Source organism: Macaca thibetana, chromosome 6, assembly GCF_024542745.1.
Source record: "Macaca thibetana thibetana isolate TM-01 chromosome 6, ASM2454274v1, whole genome shotgun sequence".
NCBI lineage: Eukaryota > Metazoa > Chordata > Mammalia > Primates > Cercopithecidae > Macaca > Macaca thibetana.
This window is the reverse complement of record NC_065583.1, coordinates 21,283,129-21,305,539: the sequence shown is the minus strand read 5'-3', so window position 1 is coordinate 21,305,539 and position 22,411 is coordinate 21,283,129. Positions and strand designations below refer to the sequence as shown.

General features: G+C 39.6%; 3 protein-coding genes across 3 annotated transcripts in view; 1 reads left to right on the top strand and 2 right to left on the bottom strand.

Annotated features, from left to right (window-relative positions):
• The window catches only part of PTTG1 (PTTG1 regulator of sister chromatid separation, securin), a 241,843-nt gene that overhangs the window by 195,292 nt on the left and 24,140 nt on the right, over window positions 1–22,411 (top strand). The gene's annotated exons all lie outside the window — the stretch shown is intronic.
• FAM200C (family with sequence similarity 200 member C) lies at window positions 8,245–18,653 on the bottom strand. The gene is made up of 2 exons (XM_050794799.1): window positions 18,196–18,653; window positions 8,245–14,050 (listed from the first exon to the last, which is right to left on the bottom strand). Exon 2 carries the CDS (start codon window positions 13,999–14,001, stop codon window positions 12,220–12,222), a length of 1,782 nt encoding a protein of 593 aa, XP_050650756.1. The 5' UTR covers window positions 14,002–14,050; window positions 18,196–18,653; the 3' UTR covers window positions 8,245–12,219.
• Window positions 20,192–22,411, bottom strand: part of SLU7 (SLU7 homolog, splicing factor) — an 867,785-nt gene continuing 865,565 nt past the window's right edge. The window contains exon 17 of the mRNA XM_050794801.1: window positions 20,192–21,727. Coding sequence (XP_050650758.1) covers window positions 21,548–21,727 — 180 coding nt within the window. The 3' untranslated portion in view covers window positions 20,192–21,547. The remainder of the gene's footprint in view (window positions 21,728–22,411) is intronic.

Genomic DNA, 22,411 nt, shown 5'->3' with positions numbered 1-22,411 from the left:
GACCTCTGGGGTGGTAGAGAAAATCCACACCCTCTTCTGTAGATAACTACTTTTCTTTTGAGAAATAGTCACTGGTTTGCTACTAGGCATCTAACCATGGGACTGGGTGCTATTTGATTCAGCAAGTCATAAACTGGAGTGAGCATAGCAGCAATCTATCCTCAAGTGGAAAGAAGTACAGAAGAAACAAAGATTAAGCCGATTTGGAAGGCACAAGCAAGTTGCCTGAGTAAATGGCTTAACTCCTTTGATACCTACTTGTGTTGCAAACCTTCTTTTTTCTCAATCTATAATTTGGGCTACATGGGGAGTTCCTTACGACCAGCTGACTAGCAGGAAGAAACTTAGAACTGGTTTATAATTTATTCTGACCAATAAGCTGGTACAAGCTGGTTGCTGCAAAATCTATTGCAGCATTACAACCCCAATCGGGTATGTCTTGGAAAAATCCTAATGAAGGGAAAAGTTCCTAGAGAAAATTTTGAGCAGTACATTTGGTTCTCTATGTCTGAACTGAACAATATCCAAAAGTATGGATCTAAACTGCAGTAGTCAAGGGAAGTTACTAATGGTTTGATGGGTGATCAGGGACTTGGGAAAAACAGATTGAGAAGATAAGTGACAGGAAGATGTGGTGGAGACGTGTATGAATGGACCTCTCAGAACAGGCAGAGAATTAAAGCTAATTGTGCTCCAGAGGAATATTTACCAAAGGATGCTGTGTGCCCATGAGAATGCACTTTGCAGCTGTCAGCTACAGGCAACATAACTAACCAGGGGCCCCAGATGCTGAAATTAATGCACTCTGAATTTCATCACTGCACTTGTGCAGGTTCAAGCTTCCTGGGAGCTCTCCCCAGCAAATGTCTGAGTGTGGCAGGAATACTTAGCCACGCCTATTCCTGGGATATATGTGTCTCTTGTGACAGCTGACTTTGGCTTGAGTTCTTCTGGACTGCCTTGCTGAACCTAAACTAACACAGACATCCATCCACCGCAGAGGAAGCTCTCAATAAACAGTAAGACAAGATGACACTCTTTCACATAGACTAATGGAAAAGATAAAATAACCCAGAAATAAATCTACACATTTATAGCCAACTCATTTTTGACAAAGGCACCAAGATCATAAACTTAGGAAAGGGTGGTCTCTTTAATTAGTGGTGCTGGGAAAACTGGATATCCACATGTAGAAGAATGAAATGAGATCTCTTTTACAACATATAAAAATCAACTAAAAATGGATTAAAGACTTAAACCTAAGTCCAACAACTATGAAATTACTAGACAAAAACAGAGAAAACACTACAGGATATTGGTCTGAGAAGAATCTTTTGAATAAGACCTCAAAAGCACAGGCAACAAAAGCAAAAATAGACAAATGGGATTACCTTAAATGAATAAGCCTCTGCACAGTAAAGGAAACAACAGAGTGAAAAGACAACCTACAGAATGGGGGAAAATACCTACAACTATCAATTTGACAAGAGATTAATAGCCAGAATATATAAAGAACTCAAGCAACTCAAAAGCAGAAACTAAATAATCCAATTTAAAAATGGGCAAAAGTTCTGAATAGATAATTCTCAAAAGAAGACACACGAATGGCCAACAGGTATATGACAAAATGTTCAACATCACTAATCATCAGGGAGATGCAAATCAAAACCACAATGAGATATCATCTACCCCAGTTAAAATGCCTATTGCCAAAAAAGACAAAAAGTAATAAATGCTAGTGAGGGTGCAGAGAAGGAGAATGCTCATACACTGTTGGTAGGGATGTAAAGTGGTCCAGTGAATATGGAGAATAATGTGGAGGGTCCTCAAAAAAACTAAAAATAGAACCACTATATGATCCAGCAATCCCACTGCTAAGTATGTATCCAGAATAAAGGAAATCAGTGTATCAAAGAGATATCGGCACTCCTATGTTTACTGCAGCACTATTCACAACAGCAAACGTATGGAACCAACCAAAGTCTCCATCAATGGATGAATGGATAAAGATGTGGTATATATACACAATGGAATATTATTTGGCCTTAAAAAAAGAATGAAATCCTGTCATTTGCAGCAACATGAATGAGACTGGAGGTCATTATGTTCAGTGAAATAAGTCAGGCCTAGAAAGACAAATATCACATGTTCTCAGTCATATGTGGAAGCTAAAAACATGGATCTCATGGAGATAGAAAGTAAAATGGTGGTTAGCAGAGGCTGCAAAGAGTAGGGTGGTGGTGGTGGTGGGCGGGGGAGGATGCAGAGAAGTTGGTTAATTAATAAAAAAAATACAGTTATACAGAAGGAATATGGGGCCGGGCGTGGTGGCTCACACCTGTAATCCCAGCACTTTGGGAAGCCGAGGTAGGTGGATCACTTGAGGTCAGGAGTTCAACCAGCCTGGCCAACATGGTGAAACCCTGTCTCTACTAAAAGTACAAAAATTATCCAGGCGTGGTGGCAGGCGCCTGTAATCCCAGCTACTTGGGAGGCTGAGGCAGGAGAATGGCATGAACCAGGAGGTGGAGGTTGCAGTGAGCTGAGATCTCGCCATCACACTCCAGCTTATACAACAAGAGCAAAACTATGTCCACCTCCGCAAAAAAAAAAAAAAAAAAAAAAAAGAAGGAATACGTTATAGTATTCAATAATACAGTAGGGAGACTATAGTTAACAGTAATTTATTGTATACTTCAAAATAGCTAGAAAAATTGTAATGTTCCCAACACAAAGAAAAATGTTTGAGGTGATGAATATTACAATATCGATTTGATCATTACACATTGTATACATGTATAAAACTATCACATGTACACCCCAAATATGTATAACTCTCAAATATCAACTTAAAAAAAGAAAAAAAAAGATGACATACTCTGTGGGTATCAGATGGCCTCTTCTCCCAGCCTTCCCAATGACTGCCCAATGGGTCCAAGTACAAGAGAGGCCATGCTGGCAAGGATGGAAACTTACATTTAGGCTCAATGACATGGACTTCCCCTCACCAAGTTTGATATGCTGAGTGCCTGACCTGCCAACAGCAGGGACCAACACTGAGCACCTAACATAGGTACTTGGTGACAGGTTGATTACAGTGGGCACTTTCTATTTACTGTCACTAGAAAATATATATATTCTGGATATGACTTTGCCTTTATTATCTCTGCCAGCCTCATTAACTGTCAAGGTATCATGCACCACATTACTTCTTATCAAAGATTAGCAAAGGGGTATGTATTAGTCTGCTTGGGCTGCCACAACAAAATGCCACAGACTAGGTGAATTAAACAACATAAATGTATTCTTTACAGTGGAGGGTGTGAAGTCCAAGATCAAGGTACTGGCAAGGTAGGTTTCATTCTAAGGCCTCTTCTCTTGGCTTTGTGGGCAGCTGCTGTCTTGCACAAATCTCTTGGCATCTCTTCTTATCTTCTTATAAGGGCACTAATCTCACTGGACCAGGGTCCTGCCCTCATGACCTCACCTAATCCTAAGGACCTCCCAAAAGCCCCATCTCCAAATACTGTCATATTGATGGGGGGTTAGGCCTTCAACATATGAATTTGGAGGGAAACATTCAGTCCTTAACAGAGTGTGGCAATAGACTGATGCCCACGGAATTTATTGGTTTTGTCATGTACTTCATCACCCAGAAGCATCTGCTTTGTTAGAATGATAGAATGATTTACTTAAGACTCAGTTACTTGCAACTGAGAGAAAATAACCTAAAAGGATTAGGTTCTATTTCACAGGATGCAGTATGTGCTTTGAATTGATAACCAAAGATAGGTAACCCTAACTTCCAAGGTCAAAATATGAGCTCAGAAATCAAGAAGTGAACATGAGAGTGGCTCATTTCACTATTGCACCTAATAATCCACTCACAGAATTTGTGCTTCCCATTGCTGCATCTGTGAACTCTGTTATTTTGGAAGTCTTGTTTCCCAAGAGAGGAATGCTTCCACCAGGGGACATAACAGTGGTTCTACTGAATTGTAAGTTGAGACTGTCACTGCTCATTTTGGGGTTGTGCTGTGAGGATGAATTCCAGTGGGCCTGAAATTGGCCTCAGCTGTTTGCATAGCACCAAATCCTGGTCAAGGCATAATATATCCTGATTAATAATGTTGTTTTGTAACCTTATGTATGAAGAGTTTCAGGGTAGTTTGTATCAGTTTGTCAACATTGTTTATTGTAATAGTGAGATGAATGATTTACACCTAGAGACCTCTGCCCCTCCCCGTTCTCCTTCCTCCAAAGGACACAAAAACTTGGTTGCTGGGGCTGGTTATGTACCAGAAATATGATTGTGCGAACAGCAGTGTGTAAGAAACCCCAGCTGAGGCTCCATTTTGAGCCCTCTGGTTCTGAGGTGTTCCATGCTCATACTGTTGGTCAGATCCAAGAGTGTGTCCCTACTGCCCTCTATTAGTTTCCTATTGCTGCTCTAACACTTTCCACAAAATCAGTAGCTCAAAACGACATAAATTTATTATCCTACATTCTATAGGTCAGAAGTCCAAAATCAGTCTTATGAACTAAGATAAAGTTGTCAGTCAATAGGCTGATTCCTTCTGGAAATTCAAGTGGAGGATCTGTTGTTACCTTTTCCAAATTCTAGAGGCTGCCTGTATTCCTTGGCTGGTGGCCCCTTCTTCCATCTTCAAAGCTGGCAGAGTAGCATTTTCAAAACTCTGACTCCCTGACCTTTGCGTTTATCCTCACATCTCCTTCTTTGACTCTCCTGCCTCCTTATGAAAGGGACCCTTGTGACTACAATGGGCCCACTGGATAATCCAGGACAATCTTCCTATCTCGAGATATTTCACTTAATCACAATTGTGAAGTCCTTTTTTTCCATGTAAAGTTACATATGCACAGGTTTCAGGGATAAGTATGCAGACACCTTTGAAGGACCATTTTTCTGCTTACCACAGGCCCTGACACTTAGTGCTCAAAATTGTCCTCTCCAGATCTCTTCTTAAGAGGCAGCCTTTGGGTATGATGCATATCTGTACTTTAATGCTGATACTATACTATGTCCTTTTGCTGTAATAAATTACAGATTTGTCATTTTGGGTCCCATTATCTGGCAAATGAATTCTGTCCATCACCATTAGTACTGGGCTCATGTCTCTGAACCAATAGGCAAACAATGGGAATATTTTGCTGGCTAGGGCAAGCAATAATGATTACCAAGGAGAAATTGGGTTGCTGCTACACAATGGCAGCAAGAAAGACTATGTCTGGGACACCAGTGGATGCTCTGAGTACACCTCTTAAAGCTTCCATGTCCAATAACAAATGTTAATAAAAAGTAATCTTCTTTTTATTGCCTAATTGCCCTAGTTAGAACCTCCAAGTACAATGTTAAATAAAAGTGGTGGCTGGGAGCAGTGGCTCACATCTGTTATACTAGCACTCTGGGAGGCCTAGGCAGGCAGAATGCTTGAGCTCAGGAGTTTGAGATCAGCCTGGGTAACATGGCAAAATCCCATCTCTACAAACAACACAAAAAATTAGCCTGCCATGGTGGCATGTGCTTGTGATTACAGCTACTCAGGAGGCTAGGGCAGGCAGGAGGATCATTTGAGCCTGGGAGGCAGAGGCTACAGTGAGCCATGATTGTGCCACTGCACTCTAGCCTGAGCAATAGAGTGAGGCCTTGTTTCAAAAAAAACAAACAAGTGTGTGAGAGTAGACAGTTTTGACTTTTCCTGACCTTATGGGGAAGGCTTTTTTTCACGACTAAGTATGTTAGTTGTGGTTTTTTCATATTTTCATAAATGCTCACCAAGTTGAGGATGTTTCCTTCTATTTCTAGTGTTTTTTTTTTTTTTTTTTTAATTAAAGGATATTGGATTTGTTAAGTGTTTTTTTTTTTTTTTTTTTTTTTTTTTTTTTTTTTTTCCTATGTCTGCTGAAATGATCATGTGGTTTCTTTTACTCTATTAGTTTGATGTATCGTACTGGTTGACTTTCACATTGAACCAACCTTGCATTCTTGGAATAAATCTCACTTGGTCATAATGCAATTTTTGTTATACGTTGCCGGATTGAGTTTGTAGTATTTTATGGAGGATTTTTATAAGCATATTCATAAGGAATACTGGTCTGTAGTTTTCTTGTGATGTTATTTGTCCGGTTTGATATCATGGAATGAGGTAAGTGTTCCTTCCTTTTCATTTTTTTGGAAGAATTTGTGAAGGATTGGTGTTCTTTTAATATTTGGTAGAACTCATCAGATGACAGTGAAACCATCTGGTCCTGAGCCTTTCTCTGATTCCTTGGATTGTTTTGGATTACTGACCCAATCTTTTCACTTGTTATGGGTCTATTCAGGTTTTCTAGTTTTTCCTGAGTCAGTTTTGGGAGTTTGTGCCTTTCTATTAATTTTTCCATTTCATCTAGGTTACCCAATTTGTTGGTATGCAATTGTTCATATTTCCTTCTTTGATTCTGTAAGGTTGTTAGTAATGTCCCCTCTTTCATTCCTGTTTTTTCTAGGTCTAACTTAAGGTTTGTCAATTTTGTTAATATTTTCAGAAGACCAACTGTTGATTTCTATGATTTTCTCTATTGTTGGTCAGTTTCATTTATTTCCACTTTAATCTTTATTATTTCCTTCCTTCTGCTTGCTTTGGGTTTAGTTTGCTCTTATTTCTCTAGTTTCTTTAGGTGGAAGTTTAGGTTATTGACTTTTTTTTTTTTTTTGGAGACAGAGTCTTGCCCTGTACCCTAGGCTGGAGTGCAACGGTGCGATCTCGGCTCACTGCAACCCCCGCCTCCTGGGTTCAAATGATTCTCCTGCCTCAGCCTCCCAAGTAGCTGGGATTACAGGTGCCCACCACCACGCGCCAGTTAATTTTTTAATTTTTAGTACAGACGGGTTTTCACCATGTTGGCCAGGCTGGTCCCAAACTCCTGACCTTGTGATCCACCTGCCTCGGCCTCCAAAATGTTGGGATTACAGGCGTGAGCCACCATGCTCAGCTGACTTTTCTTTTTAATGTAAGCATTTACAGCTTACATTTGTTCTCTGCTAGAACAAAGCAGGCAGAAGGCGGAATAGCTTTTGCTTGCTGGGTCTCCTGGTTTCCTTCTTTTTCCCATGCTGGATGCATCCTCCTGCTCCTTCCGCCCTTGGACATCAGACTCCAGCTTCTTCAGCCTTTGGACTCTTGGATTTACACCAGTGGATTGCCAGGGGCTATAGGGCCTTCAGCCACAGACTGAAGGCTGCATTGTTGGCTTCCCTAGTTTTGAGGCTTTCAGATTGAATCCCTACTGGCTTCTCTCATCCTCAGCTTGCAGATGGCCTATCATGGGACTTTGCCTTGTGCATCATGTGAGCCAGTTCTAATAAAATCCCTTTCACACATACATATATCCTATTCATTCTGTCCTTCTTGAGAACCCTAATACAGGTAGCAAAACTGACCACTGGAAGTCCAGACACATCCTATTAGTTTAGCATGTATAGTATCTTTCCCATTAATTCCAGCAAAAGTACTAGAGCTAACTAATTAGCCAGGAGGGGGTAATATGGACTGATAGTGGGGGGGGAAAAACAGTTCCTCAAGAAAAATCAGGGTGTTATTATTAAAAGAAGGAAGTGAATGAATTAATGGTGAGCAGGTCAAAACAAGATGATCAGACTGTCAGATCTCTTGATTCCTATATGCCAAGAACTACAAAGTTTATACAGCTAGTAAGTAGCTGAGACAGGACTCAATCCATTGCTGAATTATAATAAGATTTACAGCAAATTTGTAAAACAAAAGTAAAATAACCTGAGGTCTCTCTTTATTCTTAGAAGTACAAATTACAACAGACAATAACCTTACACTGCCCCTCAAATTAAGGTAGACTTTGAAAGCTTCAAATTCGATGTTTCTAAATGCCTGGTAGATATTAAAGCCATACTCATAGTATTTGATATAATTTAGTGCTTAAAAAAAAAACAAAACAAAAAACAAACCTGTATACTATACTATAAATATCCAGGATTTTTTTTTTTGATATAGGCTCTCACTCTATTGCCCAGGCTGGAGTGCAGTGGCATAATCACAGCTCACTGCAGCCTCCACCTCCTGGGCTCAAGTGATCCTCCCAGTTCAACCTCCCAAGTAGCTAGGATGATGAGGCTGGTCTCTAACTCCTGAGCTTGAGCATTCTGCCCGCCTTGGCCTCCCACAGCGCTGGTATAACAGATGTGAACCACTGCTCCCAGCCACCACTTTTATTTCACATTGTACTTGGAAATTCTAACCAGGGCAATTAGGCAATAAAAAGAATTACTTTTTTGGGGAGTGCATGCCACCACACCGAGCTAATTTTTGCAGAGAAAGGGTGTCACTTTGTTGGCCAGGCTGGTCTCGAGCTCCTGGGCTCAAGTGATCCTCCTGTCATGACCTTCCAAAGTGCCAAGATTACAGCTGTGAGCCACTGTGCCCAGTCTTTTTCTTTTTTTTCAGACAAGGTCTCACTCTGTCACCCAGGTTGGAGTGCAATGGCACCATCATGACCTATTTCAGCCTCAACCTTTTGCCTCAAGGAAACCTCCTGTCTCAGTCTCTTGAGTAGCTGGGACTACAGGTACATGCTACCATGCCCAGCTAATTTTATTTTTTGTAGAGACGGGGTCTTGATATGTTGCTCAGGCTAGTCTTGAACTCCTGGCCCCAACAGCCTTCCTGCCTCAGCTTCCCAAAGTGCTGGGATTAGAGATGTGAGCCACTGCACCTGGCCTCAGAGCCTATTTTTAAAAATTGAGGCTGGGTGCAGTGGCTCATGCCTGTAATCCCAGCATTTTGGGAGGCCAAGGCAGGTGGATCACTTGAGGTCAGGAGTTCGAGACCAGCCTGGTCAACATGATGAAACCCTATCTCTATTAAAAATATAAAAATTAGCCAGATGCGGTGGCGGGCGTCTGTAATCCCAGCTACTTGGGAGGCTGAGACAGGAGAATCTCTTGAACCCGGGAGTGGAGGTTGCAGTGAGCTGAGATCATCATCACACCACTGCACTCCAGCCTGGGTGACAAAGTGAGACTCCATCTCAAAAAAAAAAAAAAAAATTGAGATATAATTCAAGTATCATCAAGTTCACTCTTTAAAGGTACAAGTCAGCTGGGTGCGGTGGCTCACGCCTGTAATCCCAGCACTTTGGGAGACTGAGGTGGGTGGATCACGAGATCAGGAGATAGAGATCATCCTGGCTAACATGGTAAAGGCCTGTCTCTACTAAAAACATAAAAAAATTAGCCGGGCGTGGTGGCGGGCGCCTGTAGTTCCAGCTACTCAGGAGGCTGAGGCAGGAGGATGGTGTGAACCCGGGAGGCGGAGCTTGCAGCGAGTCGAGACTGCCACTGCACTCCAGCCTGGGCGACAGAGCAAGACTCTGCCTCAAAAAAAAAAAAAAAAAAAAAAAAGTGTAAGTCTATTTGGTTTTGCTTTTCATCGGCTCATGCCTGAAAATGCTGACCTATTATTTACTAACTTTAAGCAGCTTTTGGTGACTTAGACAGTGAGGATGTCAAAAATCCTCATGCTTCTATTACAGAGAAAGTCATTAATATTTTCTTTCACACCTGTGTTTCCCAATGATTTCTTGCAGTCTCGTGATTACTGGCTCCAACAGAGTTCTGCCTGCCAATTTTGAGTCCACAGAGGCTCAGATGGGGAATTTTAAATTTGAGCCACTAGTACCTTTTCTAGAGATGTTTAAAATCAGCTATTTGGCAAAATCTGTAATGAGAGTAAAGTTGCTTTCATTCAAACCTACACAGAGAGTGACATCTGCTGGTCATGAAGATTGTTATTTTTTATTCCTTTACAAAATTTATCAACGACCCTAAAATAAAACATAAGAAAAGTAATTATCTCTTCTTTGGGAAAAAAGAAACCAACACGTGACTAAAAATTCCAATATATGTACCATTGTGGGACCTTATTAAACTAAAAAAAATTGAAATTCCTTCATTTTAGAAAACATTGCAGCTCTTTCATTTGATCAAGAGAAAATAAATTGTTGTAGAATTTGGAAATGAATAAAAGTCCTAGTTAGCCATTTCCTTAAAAATGTCCTTTGAGTTTTTGTTTCAGAGCAGCAATAACTAATTTAGTCTAAGACCTAATGAAAGACTGGCTATCAAAGGTCATTTCATCCTGGTCCTTCTATTATACTGTTAAATCCTAGGTTTCATACATGCCCATGTCCCTATTCCTACTTCCTTCCTAACTTTAGAATTGCATACAGATTAAACTTTATATATACACATCTAGATTTTTTTTTTTTTGAGATGGAGTCTCACTCTGTCACCTAGGCTGGGGTGCAGTGGCACGATCTCGGCTCACTGTAACCTCTGTCTCTTGGGTTCAAGCAATTCTCCTGTCTCAGCCTCCTGAGTAGCTGGGATTACAGGCGCATGCCACCATGCCTGGCTAACTTTTGTATTTTTAGTAGAGGTGGGGTTTCGCCATGTTAGCCAGGCTGGTTTTGAACTCCTGACCTAGTCATCTGCCCGCCTTGGCCTCCCAAAGTGTTGGGATTACAGGCGTGAGCCACCACGGCTGGCCTACACATCTAGATTTCCATATTAGCTTTGGAAATTTTTCCCACTGTCTTTGAGGTTAGATTGTAATAGGAAAACTAGGACCTATATTCTGTTACTACATTTTTAAGTGAAAAAAGGCATGCATTTATAACTACTGATAAAATATAAACTTTGATCTGTGTACTAATGTGGCATCTAAATTTGGTAGTCAGGTTCCATTTTCCTTCAGGTTTATTTTTTATTTTTCAGTATTATAAAAATGCTGTGATTAGCCACCTTATAAGTAAAACTTTGGGACATTCCTGATTCTTTCCATATGATACATTTATAAAGGAAAAAATCTTAATCAAAGAGCTATAAATAACCAACAAAGAGCCTAACATTAGTGTAATAATAATAAAAAATTGAGGGGAGTAGAAGAGATGGATATTTTATAAATTCAATCCTTACTTATTATCTAAGGGAGTCAATATATAACTTTTAAAGCTGATATAACTGCTATATCTTATGGTATGAACATACTACTTAAGAGATGTGGGTAGAACTACAAGAAATTACAGAAGAAATGGGTAACTGGGCAGGAAGGGGACTGTGGCTTTTCCTTATAGGACTCTCTATATCATTTTTTTCCCAGCCTTCAGCATGCAGTACTTTGATAAAACATTAATGTTTAAAAATATAAATGAAAATGTATTTAAATTAAAAAATATTTTGCCAAATTATCATCCAGAAAAGTGTGCTAAGTTAGATTCCCATGGGGAATTTTGTGATGGTATTGAATTACTCCATTGATTTCATGTCAATTTTTTATGATTTATACTCTGATATTTTGAACTTAGAAAAATACATATAAGATGTAATATAAGTGACAAAATTAGGGTAAAGGAAAAATAAGAGTAGGAAAAATTGAAAACAGAGGACACAAGTATCCAAGAATCCATCAGAACAGTCTGGAAAGCTGGTTACGAATGAGGATCCTTGACCTTATCAAAGACCCTGCTAATCAGAATCTCTAGGGTAAGGCTCAGGAATCTCCTTTTCAGCAGCCTTGATAACTTGGAGTTCTGAAGTAATTTAAAGATGACAGTGATTAATATATTAGGCTATTTATTAATATGATATTCATAGCATAGGAGCTAGGGGAATGGACATTGTGAGACTAACTCCAAAGAGCATATTTAATAATAAGTCTTATATAAGCCAGATCATTCATTTTCCCATTGTATTTCATAATCCTCTTCTGATTTCATTAACCTCTCCATAACAAAGATGGGTGAACTCAACCTGTCATTTTGCCTTTTTAACTTCTGGGATATCTTCTCTTTTCTCCTGGCTTAATTCCTAGCCTACTGCACCATTTAGCTGGATATTCTAGTGCTTAGGTATCTTTTTTACATACCACATGAACAGATTAAACAGATACTCAGAATTAGGAAAAATCTCATGATAGCAACTAGGCAGTAGTACTTAATCTTTTCTGTTGTTTGTGTTTTTATTCTCAAAACACATTTTCACATGCCTCACTCAAAGTTAAAGTTGTTAAGTTTTTTAGATACAGAATTCAGTATATCATAAATATGAAAGAGAAGAAACAGAATTACAGCTTAATTTTACAATGATATTAGGATTAAAATTATACATTAAAAAAGTATATCAGCTTACAGTGACTTCTGTAGCTGTAGCTTTTGTTCAATGATGTCTGAGAAACGAGGAACTTTTTTTGAAATAGCCACACGGATATCATCACTCAGATTAAAGCAGCTTCTGGACTTTGTTTTGAAATGTAAAAGTGATGAAAATCCCAACTCACAAAGGTATGTAGTTGCAAATGGCATAAGGATTTCTAGAGCTGTCTTTGCTAGGTTTGGAAACACTGTGAATTGGGCACACCAGAAATCCTCAAGCTTCATTGTCTCAAATTCCATTAGGATTTGGCCACTAGCTCGTAATTCAGCAAGATCATTTTTCATTAAATAACTATCATCGACAAAATCGATATTAAAAAGAAATGGATCCAATATCCATTTACTTGCCTCATTAAGATCTCCAACGGAAAAATATCCATGGAAGAAGTTGCTCAATTGTTGCAGATGCAGTGTTATTTCAGCTGCAATGAATATTCCTTCATTATCTGAAACAATTATTTCTTCAAGAAAAGGAAAATTGGTAAAATTTCTTTTCTCAATTCGTTTTTGCCAAAATGGAAACTTCCTAACAAAAGCAGATAACTTTTCTCTAGCCGATACTGTGTTCATCCCAGTCCTCTGCATAGATGCACTGAGTTCATTTAAGTGTTTGAATAAATCTGCAAGGTATGCTAGGTGAATTTTAAACTCTTTATTTTCAAAGCCATCAACTAAATTACTGCTTTTGTGGTGAAGAAACTGATTTATTTCTTCATACATTTCAAAAATGTGAGTAAGTATTTGGCCTCGGGAAAGCCACCTCATTTCAGTATGGAAAAGGAGGACACTATATTCTATACCAATTTCTTCAAAGAAAGCCTGAAATAGGCGATGATTTGGAGCTCTCCCTTTGATGAAATTTATTACCCTCACCACAGTAAATAGAGCATCCCTCAGTTTTGTAGGCAATGTCTTTATGACAAGTGCATGAGGATTCAATAAACAATGTGTGATTACGATATGAGGTATCTCTTTTTTCACATAGGCAACAAACTCGGAATTTTCTCCTAGCATAGAGGAGGCACCATCAGTACAAACAGAGCCACATACATCAAGTGCTATCTTATGCTTTAGAAAGAAGTCTCTGAAGAGATTGAACACATCTATTCCTTTCATGGATAGCTGCAATGGTTCACAGAAGAGAAATTCTTCTATGATCTCTCTTTCTTTTATATATCGCACAAATGCCATTAGCTGACTGCAGTCATCCATGTCAGTTGTCTCAGCAAGCTGAATACCCACTTTAAGAGGACTCGCTTTGATATCTTCTAGAACTTGCTGTAAGATATCTTGGCTCATTTCATCAATTCTAGAATGGATCACGTCATCTGATAAGGGTACCTGCTGAAGCTTCTTTTGTGCATCTGGTCCCAAAACTATTTGTGCTATTTCCAGTGCACAAGGTTTCACTAACTTTTCAGCTACTGTATGAGGATTCTTCTCCTTGGCACATAAATACGCAAATTGATATGATGCTTGTAATAAAGTATCCTCATGAGATGCAACTCCAAATGCTTTCAAGGTTTCACTCTGATCAGATGGTGTTGGCATATGCTTCAGGCTATTGAGATCATGCCCAGCTACACCACCATGCTGTCTGTTAAAATGGTCTGACAGTTTTGATGGTCTGAGGTCAGCATTTGAAAATACTGAGTTACACAACACACACTGTGGGCGCTGAGTTCCATCAACTTCCGTTGTACAGGTGAACCAGTAGCGAACATAGTCATCATCCCATTTGCGTTTCTTCGACATGGCACACAAAAACTCTCAGGCAGTATTCCAGAGATGCCACAGAATTTTGCTTTGGGAGTAAAATATAACCCACACATTAAAATCCAGTGGCTAACTGAATTAAAACAAAGCCACATCACATGCTATATTGCCATCACATACTATCTTGTATATGTTAAGATATAGCCTGCAGCATGTCAATTCAAAGTCCATGACAGGATATAGTTTAACTTAAAGCTAGCAACTCACAGCTAATGCCCTGGAATAAATGATTTGCCAGCAAGTTATATATGGAAGATTTGAGCTAAGACAAGTTATGCATACCTGTAAGTCCTTTATTGGTGAATTACAGTTATGGCTTAACTTGTTTTCAATAATGTATGTTACAAACATATCTAGCACATTTTGTATCCCTAGAAAGGGCATCTCACTACCACCACCTTCTTCCATTCAGCCCCAAAGATGTATGCATACCCTCAGTTAAGAGGCACTGAAAAAAGGAGCAATTCACTAAATAAGGAAGGGTGGATGCTGACATGGAGGTTAAAAAAATTATATAAATTTATGGGGTACAAGCACAATTTTGTTATATGCATAGATTGTATAGTGGCGAAGTGAGGGTTTTTAGGGTATCCATCACCCAAATAATATACATTGTACTCATTATTTCTCATCTACTCCCTCCCACCCCGCCCTTCCTCTCCTCTACCCATCACTCCATTATCTGTTCGTGTGTACACATTATTTAGCTACCATTTATGAGAACGTGGTAGTTCTTTTTAATAGTTAAGGATTAAATAGGTCTGTAATACTATTTGAACCTTGAGCAGTTTTGAGTCCAACTTAGGCACAGAATTTCAAATAGGTCTATAAGTCTGATTAAGCCACCCTTGATGCAAAAGTAGGCTACAAATTGGCTCAGAGTTTCCTTACTGCTAAGTGTAACACACTATTGGTCCATGATTCATACTCTCCACATAAAAAAGCAAAATGGCTGGGCGTGGTAGCTCATGCGTGTAATCCCAGCACTTTAGGAGGCTGAGGTGGGTGGACTGCCTGAGCTCAGGAGTTTGAGACCAGCCTGGGCAATATGGTGAAACCCCATCTCTACTAAAAATACAAAAAATTAGCTGGCCATGGTGGCATACGCCTGTAGTCCCAGCTACCAAGCCAAGATCATGCCACTGCACTCCAGCCTGGGCGACAGAGCAAGTCTCTGTCAAAAAAAAAAAAATTAATTAATTAAAAAAAAATAAAAGAAAAGCAAAACAACTTGTTCAGGGGAAACACAACTATTCTTCTTACCGAGACTTCAGCAAAATCCCTCTCATATGAGAACACCCTTAAGTACAATAAGGAATTTCATGATGCTTTTCCACCTAAATACCTCTAAGTGAAGGCAGTCATGAACACACACACATACACACACACACACACACACACACAGACACACACAGCAGCATTCCTAAGGTTTGGTTTAACCCAAAGACAGGATGTAGAAGGCCCTACCCATAGAGATTCTGATTCTCTAGCTATGGAGTGGGGGCCTAGAATCTATATTCTAAATAAGTATTTTAGATAATTCTTATAAATAGTAACTAGAACAGTGATCTGTGACAAGAGATACCATATCATCACAATCACTGGGAAACTCTTTGAAACTATACATGTCCCTGCACTACCTTAGAACTAATACATCATCTTCTCCAGAAGCAGAACAAAAGAATATGGGGAAATAATGTTGTTCAGGCAATCCTGAAACACATCCTGGTTAGGTAGTCAGATTTAGGGGAATGAAAACATATCCTTCAAACCAATCCTTAGCTAACAAATATTCTAGGTGTCTAAGTGAATGGTCCCAATGCTTGAATAGATATTTAAATTTTCTACGTTTTCTGAGCTGATGACATCCTCCTATGAAAGTTGAAACCTAAAATGAAAACCATGTCTTTTCTCTTTCTGTCTCTTTAGCAATGAGTAAAGGCATAATCCACAGGTAGGCTCAAATAGACCTTAGAAAACATTCTATCTCCAAGATAAATAAGTGATCCCCAAAGTTTCCGAAGTTCTGTGCCAGAGAATGTGGCTGAAATAAAGTAACAGGTATACATTTAAATCCGAATGCCCACTTTGGCCATTAAAAGAAAAATCACAAGCCAAGAATATCTACTTAAAGCATTAGCTTTCAAGTGGATCTACCAAGATGAACTAGTTGTAAAGTGTACTCCAATAAAATAAGTTGATCTGTTACACGGTTGTTACGAGCCTGTTAAACTGGAGGATATCTGCCAATCAAAAAAGACAACCCGAAGTTTAAAGAGCTGATCTTAAGCCTTCATTTGTCAAGTAATGAGACTACATGACTACTTTTGCTTAGAACCACTTCTAATTAATGACAATAAAATTATGACATTACCATAAAATGCTTATTTTTCTGTATTCTATTAATGTATATTTATCATGTAATATTTGGGGAGGCAGAGGGAATAGAGGAAAATGTTTTTAGTCACATTAGAAATCTTTACAAGAGGGGCCTTGTGTGGTGGCTCATGCCTGTAATCTCAGCACTTTGGGAGGCCAAGGTGGGTGGATCACTTGAGGTCAGGAGTTCCAGACCAGCCTGGCCAACATAGTGAAACTCTGTCTCTAATAAAAATACAAAAATTAGCTGGGTGTGGTGGCGCATGCCTGTAATCCCAGCTACTCGGGAGGCTGAGGCAGGAGAATCGCTTGAACCCAGGGGGCAGAGGTTGCAGTGAGCTGAGATCACACCACTGCACTCCAGCCTAAGGACAGCCAGACTCTGTCTCAAAAAAAAGGCTGGGCATGGTGGCTCATGTCCATAATTCCAGCACTTTGGGAGGCTGAGGAGGGCGGATCACCTGATCTAAGACTGGCCTGGCCAATTTGGTGAAAACTCGTCTACTAAAAATACAAAAATTAGCTGTGCATGGTGGTGGGTGCCTGTAATCCCAGCTACTGGAGAGGCTGACGCAGGAGAATCGCTTGATCTGGGAGGCAGAGGTTGCAGTGTGCTGAGATGACGCCACCGCACTCTCCAGACTGGGTGAGAGTGAGACTGTCTCAAAAACAAAACAGAACAAACCAGAAATCATTACAAGATCTGTTAAGAGGCCATTTCCTATCCACCTTGACTATGTCTCTCAAGTATATTTTAATTTAAAATTTATCTGTTTTGAACAAAAGTTTTAGGAAAATCAATTTATGGTATTCTTCTCCATCCCCCTGAAAAAGGGAGAATAAGTGGCAAGAATTTTCCAGAGCCTCAAAGATGAACTTACTGCCCAAGAGGCTTGTTTTAGAATCTCACAATTTGTACTTGCGCTTTTTGTGGTATTTAGGAATTACAATATCCTAAAAAATGTAAACATTAAAAAGCATCATCATCATAATGAGATACTGTTAAACAGGCATGATAATGGTATTGTGGTTGTGTTTTTAAAAAGTCCTCATGTGTTCGACACGATTACTTACAAGTGAAATAAGATGTCTGGGATTCCTTTGAAATACTATACTTCAGCACACTCACAAACATGCACAAAGCGGGGTGGAGATAAAAGAAATGACTGGCCTTAAGTTGGTAACTCTTGAAGCTGGATGATGGGTACACATCATTACACCATTCGATTTTTATGTATTTCGGAAACTTTCCATAATAAAAAAAGCATTATCTTAAGATAGATAGATATCACTCATTTTAAGAATGATTCTTTTGAGAGATTATCTTCAGATGCTTAATGAAAGATCTGATATCACAAAGTAAAATGTTTTGGCAAGTTTATGAAGGGTAGATATGAAAAAGTATTACAATTGAGAAAAATCAGTTAAAAGTGAACACTCACAAAACATTTAGGGAATGCTAATATATACACACACACACACACATATATATATATTCATTCCAGCAGTGTAAACACCAAAGTGCAGTTGTAAACCTGAAACTCCAAACCAAATACAATTCAACTTCTATCCAGCCACTGAGTATGCAAGATCATGGTAGGCGCAGGTGTTTGGGGAGGCAGAGCATTTAAGCATTACATTTTGCAGTTAAAATTAATAGCCAGGAGAAAGGGGGCAGGAACTTGGTGGCTGGGCAGACGCTCCAGGGGCAAACGCCTGGGATCGTGGCTTTGTCACTTACAGGCTGGGACCTTTCCAAGCTTCAGTTCCTCCAGAGGGGATAACAGTACCTACCTTACAGGGTTGTTGGGAGGTTTAATTATAAGAATGCATGCAAATAACAAGCAGCTCTTAATTGATAGGACCTGATGGTGTTACTGTTAAGGACGGAGATTTTTACACCCTCCAGGGTGAGATAGGAACGCCAGCGGCTAGGAAAAAAAAAAAAGAAAAAGACTCAGTGCTGTCTCCGCCCGCCCGTCTCCGAGCCTGAGGCGCAGGCCCATGGGATGCTCGGGCTTCTTTTAGGCGCCTGTTTCAGGCTCCAGTTCCGCTCTCCGCTCAGCCTAGGGTCCAGCCTCTGGCCGTCAGAACCAGTAGAGACGGCGATTCCTCAGGTCTGACCCCCCAGCAGGAATCTGCGGTGCGCCTGCAGAGACGAGCATCCGCAACAACCTCCGCCTCAGCCAGGCCCGAGTTCCATCCGGGTTCTCCAGGGTGCTTCCCGCCCGTAAACTGGGCGAGGCTTCTCCCACACGCAGGCGCAGTAGCAAAGGGCTGTGGGATGGGCTGGCGGGCTTGAGTACTGAGCATGCGCGCTGGCCCTCCCCCTTTCTTTGAGGTTGTGTACGTGGAACACAAAATCGTTTGTTTATTGTGTCTGCCAGAGAGGATGAACCGTACAATTTCAGGAATAGAAGGGGCTACAAACTACACATAGTTCTTTTTAACATGCAGAGCACTGAAACTTTTATATTGTGTTGGGCTTTGAGCTTGGAGATGATAAAACGCTTGATAATTACCATGTTCCATGTGGAATAAATGAGAGAAAAAGAGAAGGAAGCTCATTGTAATCTCAGATTAGACATTTCAGCAGTGGAGGATGAGCTTCCATAGCTTGTGTACTGTTGTCCATGCAGGGTGATCCCCCCGCCTTTCCTTAAGTGGGAACATGGGGATGAATTTCCTTATCATCATCCATCTCAGAGGAAAGATTTTTATTTAAAATTCTTTCAACAACATGATTTCAAAGAAATAAACCCATATTAGAGAGGTTTTAGGGAAAAATCCCAAGTAGAGACTAGGAAACGTTGTTGAAAGAAGTAAACCGGAATATAGCCCTTTCCTGTTTGGGGGTCTTTCCAGAATTCTTATAAACTTAAATGAGTTTACTCATTTTTGTACAATATTGTTAGAAGCATTCTATAAGGCTAGTGTGTGTGAGGAGTGGTGGGGCGTCAAAGAACGTGGGCCAGATACATCATTTTCAGGTGCTGAGGGTGAGCCTGGTAAATATTGAGGGGCTGCTTAAGTTTTTGTGGATGCAAGAAACTGCTATAAGACCAGCCTTGTTGGTCAAGAAACTAGGGCCTTAAATACTAGAGAAGGGGATAGGCTTCAGAATCCGAGACAGCTAGCTTCATGTCCTGACTCCAATACTTACAACGGTTAGGATTTGTGCAGATTACTTGGAGTTAATTCCATGTGCTTTTTGTAAAATTGATAGATCATCCATTACCCCATGAAGTTCTTTTGAGGAAGGAGGTAACATGACAATTACAGTACATAATTCTCGAAAAGGCAGCTATTATTGAGATAATAAAATCAAAGCTCAATCTGAATAATGTCCTAGGCATTATGATTTTGAGACAGGGTCTCATTCTGTTGCCCAGGCTGGAGTGCAGTGGTGCAATCTCTGCTCACTGCAACCTCCACCTCCCGGGTTCAAGCAATTCTCATGCCTCAGCCTCCTGAGTAGCTGGGATTATAGGTGTGTGCCACCATGCCCAACTAATTTTTGTATTTTTAATAGAGATGGGGTTCCGCTATGTTGGCCAGGCTGGCTGGGCATTACTTTTCGAAAATAAAACAGAAGACATGATTCTGGATATTATAGAATTCTTCCTAAATCAAAGTAAACTAGGCCTCATAGAAGAGGGAAAGAGGTACAGAAAGGTTAGGTGACAGGATGCTGAAATTTTCTTAAACTCACGGAAGCTAATCCAGGTTCCCCTCCCTGTCCCATAAACAACTTTTCTGCCAAATATTAGATATAATGCTACAAACCACACACAGTTACGTATTGTCATTTATTTATCTTTAACAAAAGATAAAATACAAAGCAGACACAACAATGTCAGCCTTTATGTTGAACCACCCTGTTTGGATAGGAAAATGAAACTTTTTTTGCATTCTTGAAGTAAATAAGAATTAAATCTATTTGCATTGTTGTTTAATTTCATACCAATCTAAAGCTAGACACTATGTATATCCAAAGTACTTGACAATTTGACTCAGTTACTCTCACGCCACCCTTTCTGAGATGCAGTATCCTATAGGTGGTTTTTGGTAGTTTAGAAAAGCCAGTGAGCTGTTAAAAGTTGATATACTGAAGTTGGGGTTTTGTTAGGCTGTTTTCACTGATTCCACTCTGTCAGTATTATCTTCATAGTGTTCTGAGAAGAGGCTTCAGGATCATGGCAATCTATTACTAATATCCCTACAAGCTATCCTTGTAATTCTTTCAAGAAGCCAACTTCAGGTTTTGGATTTTTGCAAATTTTACAAACAAAGTAACAGCTGCTGGCTATAAATATTAGGATATTCTACAATTTAAAAAATCTAATATTCATGATTATTACATGATGGCAATCACAATGAAAACAAATAGTATCGTAAACCATATCCTCTATGATAAAGGAAAGGATTTCTACATCTAAAGGCTTATGTCCAGAATGGTAAAGACCTACTACTGATCAGTCAATATTGACCCAATGATGAGAAAATAGTTGTTTTCCATTCAAAGACTAACACATTTAGTCTACTCCAGAGGCCAAGGAGAGAGAATCGCTTGAGCCCAAGACTGCAGGGCGTTATGACTGCGTCTGTGAAAAACCACTGCTCACTAGCCTGCGCAACATAGCAAGATCCTGTCTCTTAAAGAAAACAAAACATAAAAATAAATGTAGTCATAGAGTTGCTAGTAATTATTTTAAAAAAACAAAGTCCTTAAAAAAAAAAAAAAAAAAAAAAGTCCTGTTTTTTTCTCAAAACCAAGGTATGCTAAGACTAAATATAGGGCCACAAAAATTGAAGCAATAAAGTTTGAAGCTTAATAAATGTAGAGAGAGACATTCTTAATAGGTAGAGAGCCAAGGCTTCTTTACACATGACTCACATAAAACTGGAAATAAAATCTTAATCCAATTTTAAATTCTGTTCCCAAAAGCATACTTCACGTGCCTCTTCTTTTTCTTTTTTGCTTCTTCAGTATGGAAAGGAGTGAACTTACTGTGAGGCACCTGAAATATTTATTAAAGTCAGGCAGCAAGAAGAATAAACAAGGATTTTTTATCTACAATCATCAATAAGAAGCTGAAAAGAATGTATCAGCTGCATCTATCTTGGATGGTCATCTGACTAGTTACTACTGTCCAAGGAAGGAGGCCATGGGGTCATCTGGCCTCTGACGTTTCATTCTATATGCCTCCATTTCCTCTTCAGTAGGTTCCCGAGTTTCATATATGCTATTGTAAGGCCGCTTCCTCTCATCAATCTGCATGGTCTCCTTGACATGAAGAAGGCGTGCCTCCTCTGCATTCAGTGCCTATAGAGAGAGGAATAAAATGCGTATCACAGCTCTACATCAGATCTCTTTTCTTCAAAAGTGGCAGAGTACCAACAGACCCCACTGAATATGAACTGCCCTATCAGAAACGCAGATTGCCTGAAAGAGCTTTGGAGTCAGCCCTTCTACTGTCAAGCTACAACTAATCACTATTTGGCTTATATGATATTTTTATAGAGCACAAAACATTCTATAAACATTTTAAATCAATGTTGGAGAAATTTTATTTAATAACAAAAATTAAATGAGGTTCACTTTACTGATACAAGCTCGCAAATGATGCTTCTGGTAAAGACTACAATTCTGACTTTTCTCAAGGACTTGCTGAAACTTACACATTATAGAGCTAGAAGGCAATTCTTTCTGGTCATCATGGCAGTAACTCTAAAATGCTTTATAATGCACATTTCTTCTGTCCATTAGTCATGATTACTAAATACTCCAAGAAGAAGGCAGTACCTACACCCCACAATACCTCCATTAATATAACTTGAGCAAATCACTCAGACTCTAGGCTTGTTTCATCATTTTAAAAATGCATTTGGAGACAGGACTAGATCATAGGCCATTACAAATAAAGGCCTTTACAAATAATACTGGCCAGGAGCGGTGGCTCAAGTCTGCAATCCCAGCACTTTGGGAGAATGAGGTGGGCGGTTCACC

Bases quoted from the DNA above. Each gene is read 5' to 3' on its own strand.
- FAM200C (XM_050794799.1), bottom strand. From the start codon at position 14,001: ATGTCGAAGAAACGCAAATGGGATGATGACTATGTTCGCTACTGGTTC.